The sequence below is a fragment of the Salvelinus sp. IW2-2015 genome, unplaced genomic scaffold (assembly GCF_002910315.2).
Source record: "Salvelinus sp. IW2-2015 unplaced genomic scaffold, ASM291031v2 Un_scaffold3561, whole genome shotgun sequence".
NCBI lineage: Eukaryota > Metazoa > Chordata > Actinopteri > Salmoniformes > Salmonidae > Salvelinus > Salvelinus sp. IW2-2015.
Genome location: NW_019944840.1, coordinates 9,995 through 13,385, shown reverse-complemented (window position 1 = coordinate 13,385; position 3,391 = coordinate 9,995). Strand labels below are relative to the sequence as shown.

Below are 3,391 nucleotides of genomic sequence, written 5' to 3'. Positions count from 1 at the left end.
GACACTGAGATATTTGCCAAATGTTGAAACTTGGGGGGTAGGCAAGGAATGGACAATGACAGTTCTGTCAATAGTGTTTCCTTTATTTTGGAGGTTATCTGTAGATAACAGATATTTGTTTTTTGTAGACAAAATGTAAGACTGAAAATGTAGCTTTAGTTCTGTAAGACCACACTTATTTCTACAGATCAACATCAGACTTCTCTCTACGGTAACATTTCATGTTTATCCAACAGAAACCCTGATTGCTCGGGTTGGAAAGACTGTACCTGGGAAGAGCTTGACAGCACTCCAAAACCCAAACATGACCGGTGAGTACTTACTCTTCACTTCACTATATGTAGGCTACAAGAAGACGACGATGGAAACTTAGAAATACATTTACAAAAATGTGTTTAGTTTTTTATGGGTTTGCATCAAATAATTATGCTTTGTTAAATTATTAATACATTTTAATAAAATTAATGTATGATTGTAGCTTCATTTATGGATGTCATTGTTAATTTGCTTACAGTTAATATTCTATAGACCATCAATATCTAAGAAGCAATGTGAGACTGATCATATTCAGGAGGTGTTCTGTAAGATGACCAAACAGAAAGAACATCAGACTTCTTTCTACAGTAACAACATGTCTTTCTTATCCAACAGAACAAAATAAAAAGGTCCGGATTGTTCTGGTGGGGAAGACGGGAGCTGGGAAGAGCGCATCAGCAAACACCATCCTGCGGAGAAAATATTTTGAATCCAAAATTACCTTTATTTCTGTGACATCAACTTGTGAAGAGAAAAGAGGAGAGATGAGAGGGCAAAGTGTAGCTGTTATCGACACACCAGGCTTGTTTGACACCAAGTTAACACGAGACAAGGCACTGAAAGAGATCTCACAGTGCCTGCTATTCTCTGCTCCTGGTCCCCATGTGTTCCTGGTTGTGATCCAGCTGGGAAGATTCACTAAAGAGGAGCAGGAAACTGTGGAGATGATTCAGACATTATTTGGTGATGAAGCATCGAAATACACCATGGTTCTCTTCACACATGGAGACCTTCTTGATGATGTAACAATTGAAGACTTCCTGCATGGAAATCCAGATCTGGAACGTTTAATTGCCAAATGTAATGGGGGATATCATGTCTACAAAAAAAAAGAACTGAATCCCTCCCGGGTCACTGAGCTGCTTAATAAGATTAACATGATGGTGAAGATGAACGGAGGAAGATACTACACCACTGAGATGTTCCAGGAGGCAGAGAGAGAGATTGAACAAGAGAAAGAGGGGATCCTGAAAGAGAACGAAGAGCAGAGATGCAGAGAGATGGAGGAACTCAAGGCAAAGTTTGAAGGAGAAAAGCTGACAAGGAACCAGGAAGGTGAAGCTGGGAAGAGCTTGACAGCACTCCAAAACCCAAACATGACCGGTGAGTACTTACCCTTCACTCCACTGTATGTAGGCTACAAGAAGACAGAGATGGAAACTTAGAAATATAAAAAACAAAACCAATTATAAAAAATAATCTTCGTTTTTTTATGGGTTTGCACCAAATAATTATGTTTTGTTAAATTAATGATACAATTTCATAAACTGAATCTATGATTGTAGCTTCATTATGGATAATGTCATTGCTAATTTGGTTACAGTTTATATTTTATAAACCATCAATATCTATGAAGTAATGTGAAACTGAACATGTTCAGCAGCTGAAGATGACCAAATAGAAAGAACATAAACATTAGAATTCTTTCTACAGTAACAACATTTCCTTCTTATCCAACAGAACGAAATAAAGAGGTCCGGATTGTTCTGGTGGGGAAGACTGGAGCTGGGAAGAGTGCATCAGGAAACACCTTGCTGGGGAGAAAATATTTTATATCAGAAATGTCCTCTTTTTCTGTGACATCAACATGTGATAAGAAAAGAGGAGAGGTGGGTGGGCAAAGTATAGCTGTTATCGACACACCAGGCTTGTTTGACACCAAGTTAACACAGAACAAGGCACTGCAAGAGATCTCACAGTGCCTGTTTTACTCCGCTCCTGGTCCCCATGTGTTCTTGGTTGTGCTCAAGCTGGGAAGATTCACTGAAGAGGAACAGAAAACTGTGGAGATGATTCAGACATTATTTGGTGATGAAGCATCGAAATACACCATGGTTCTCTTCACACATGGAGACCTTCTGAAAGATGATAATGTAACAATTGAAGACTTCCTGCATGGAAATCCAGATCTAGAAAGTTTAATTGCCAAATGTAATGGGAGGTATCATGTCTTCAAAAACAAAGATCAGAATCCCTCCCAGGTTGCTGAGCTGCTTGAGAAGATAAACAAGATGGTGAAGATGAATGGAGGGAGCCATTTCACCACTGAGATGTTCCAGGAGGCTGAGAGAGCGATTGAAGAGGAGAAGAACAGGATCCTGAAAGATAACGAAGAGCAGAGACGCAGCGAGATGGAAGAATTGAAGGCAAGGTTTGAAGGAGAACGTCTAAGAGAAGAAGTAGAGAAGCTGAGGAGAAAACAGGAAGGTGAAGCTAGAAAGAATGCAGAGAATACAAACCGCTTAAGGGCAGGTGCTGGAATCGGAGCGATTGTGGGAGTAGTTGGAGGCCCAGTTGGTATGGCAGTTGGTGCAGCATTGGGAGCGTCAGTGGGAGCTGTAGTAAATGCATGCAGTACTCAATGAGAGTCCATAGCTAACAGTGCTGTACCTTCTACAAGTTGTTTGACTTTATTACTTGATATTTAAAGCTTCCTCTATATACACCAAGTATACCAAACATATACCAACAAAGCTCTTCAGCCAAGCTAGAGAACACCAGACATGAATTCACAATTTACAGGATAGGACGCTTGCACATGTATATTAGTCATAACTACTTACAGCATGAACATAAAGATATATCTGGGTATTGCACATTTGAGAGCACAGAATTGAATAGTTCCCTCAGTAAAGGTGAAAGTTAAGTGTATTTCTGCCTGTCAAGCTAAAAAGCGATATGCTACTGTAAGATTAATTTACAGTCACAGCTCACATTGCTGTCTCAGAAGCATGATGAATGGAGATGAACTATTTAACCATTGCTATTCATGTCATAGTTATTTCATCACACAATAAAATGAAGGTCCACTGAAAATTCCTCCCTGTCTCCTTAACTGCTTCCTTTCCTTGCTATAGTCTAACTAGTACAGGGCAAAGGGAGATGGAGATACAGTATAAGGTATGCAAAGGGAACATTGGACAATATAATGTATTTAGCTGGATAGAACCCTACTGTACTATTTACACTGAACACTTACTGTAGAAACAAGTCATGAGAGATGGAAATAATTGTGTTAGACCACAAGGCACGTTCAAAGGAAGACTGCAGATGTAAATTAGATGTTAGCTAAATC

General features: G+C 39.5%; 1 protein-coding gene across 1 annotated transcript; it reads left to right on the top strand.

Moving 5' to 3' along the window:
• Nucleotides 1–304: 304 nt before the first annotated feature.
• On the top strand, nucleotides 305–3,095 carry LOC112076087 (GTPase IMAP family member 7-like). Its single transcript, XM_070441187.1, has 3 exons — nucleotides 305–311; nucleotides 652–1,269; nucleotides 1,786–3,095. The coding sequence occupies exons 1-3, from the start codon at nucleotides 305–307 to the stop codon at nucleotides 2,679–2,681; spliced, it is 1,521 nt and encodes a 506-aa protein (XP_070297288.1). The 3' UTR covers nucleotides 2,682–3,095.
• Nucleotides 3,096–3,391: the final 296 nt, after the last annotated feature.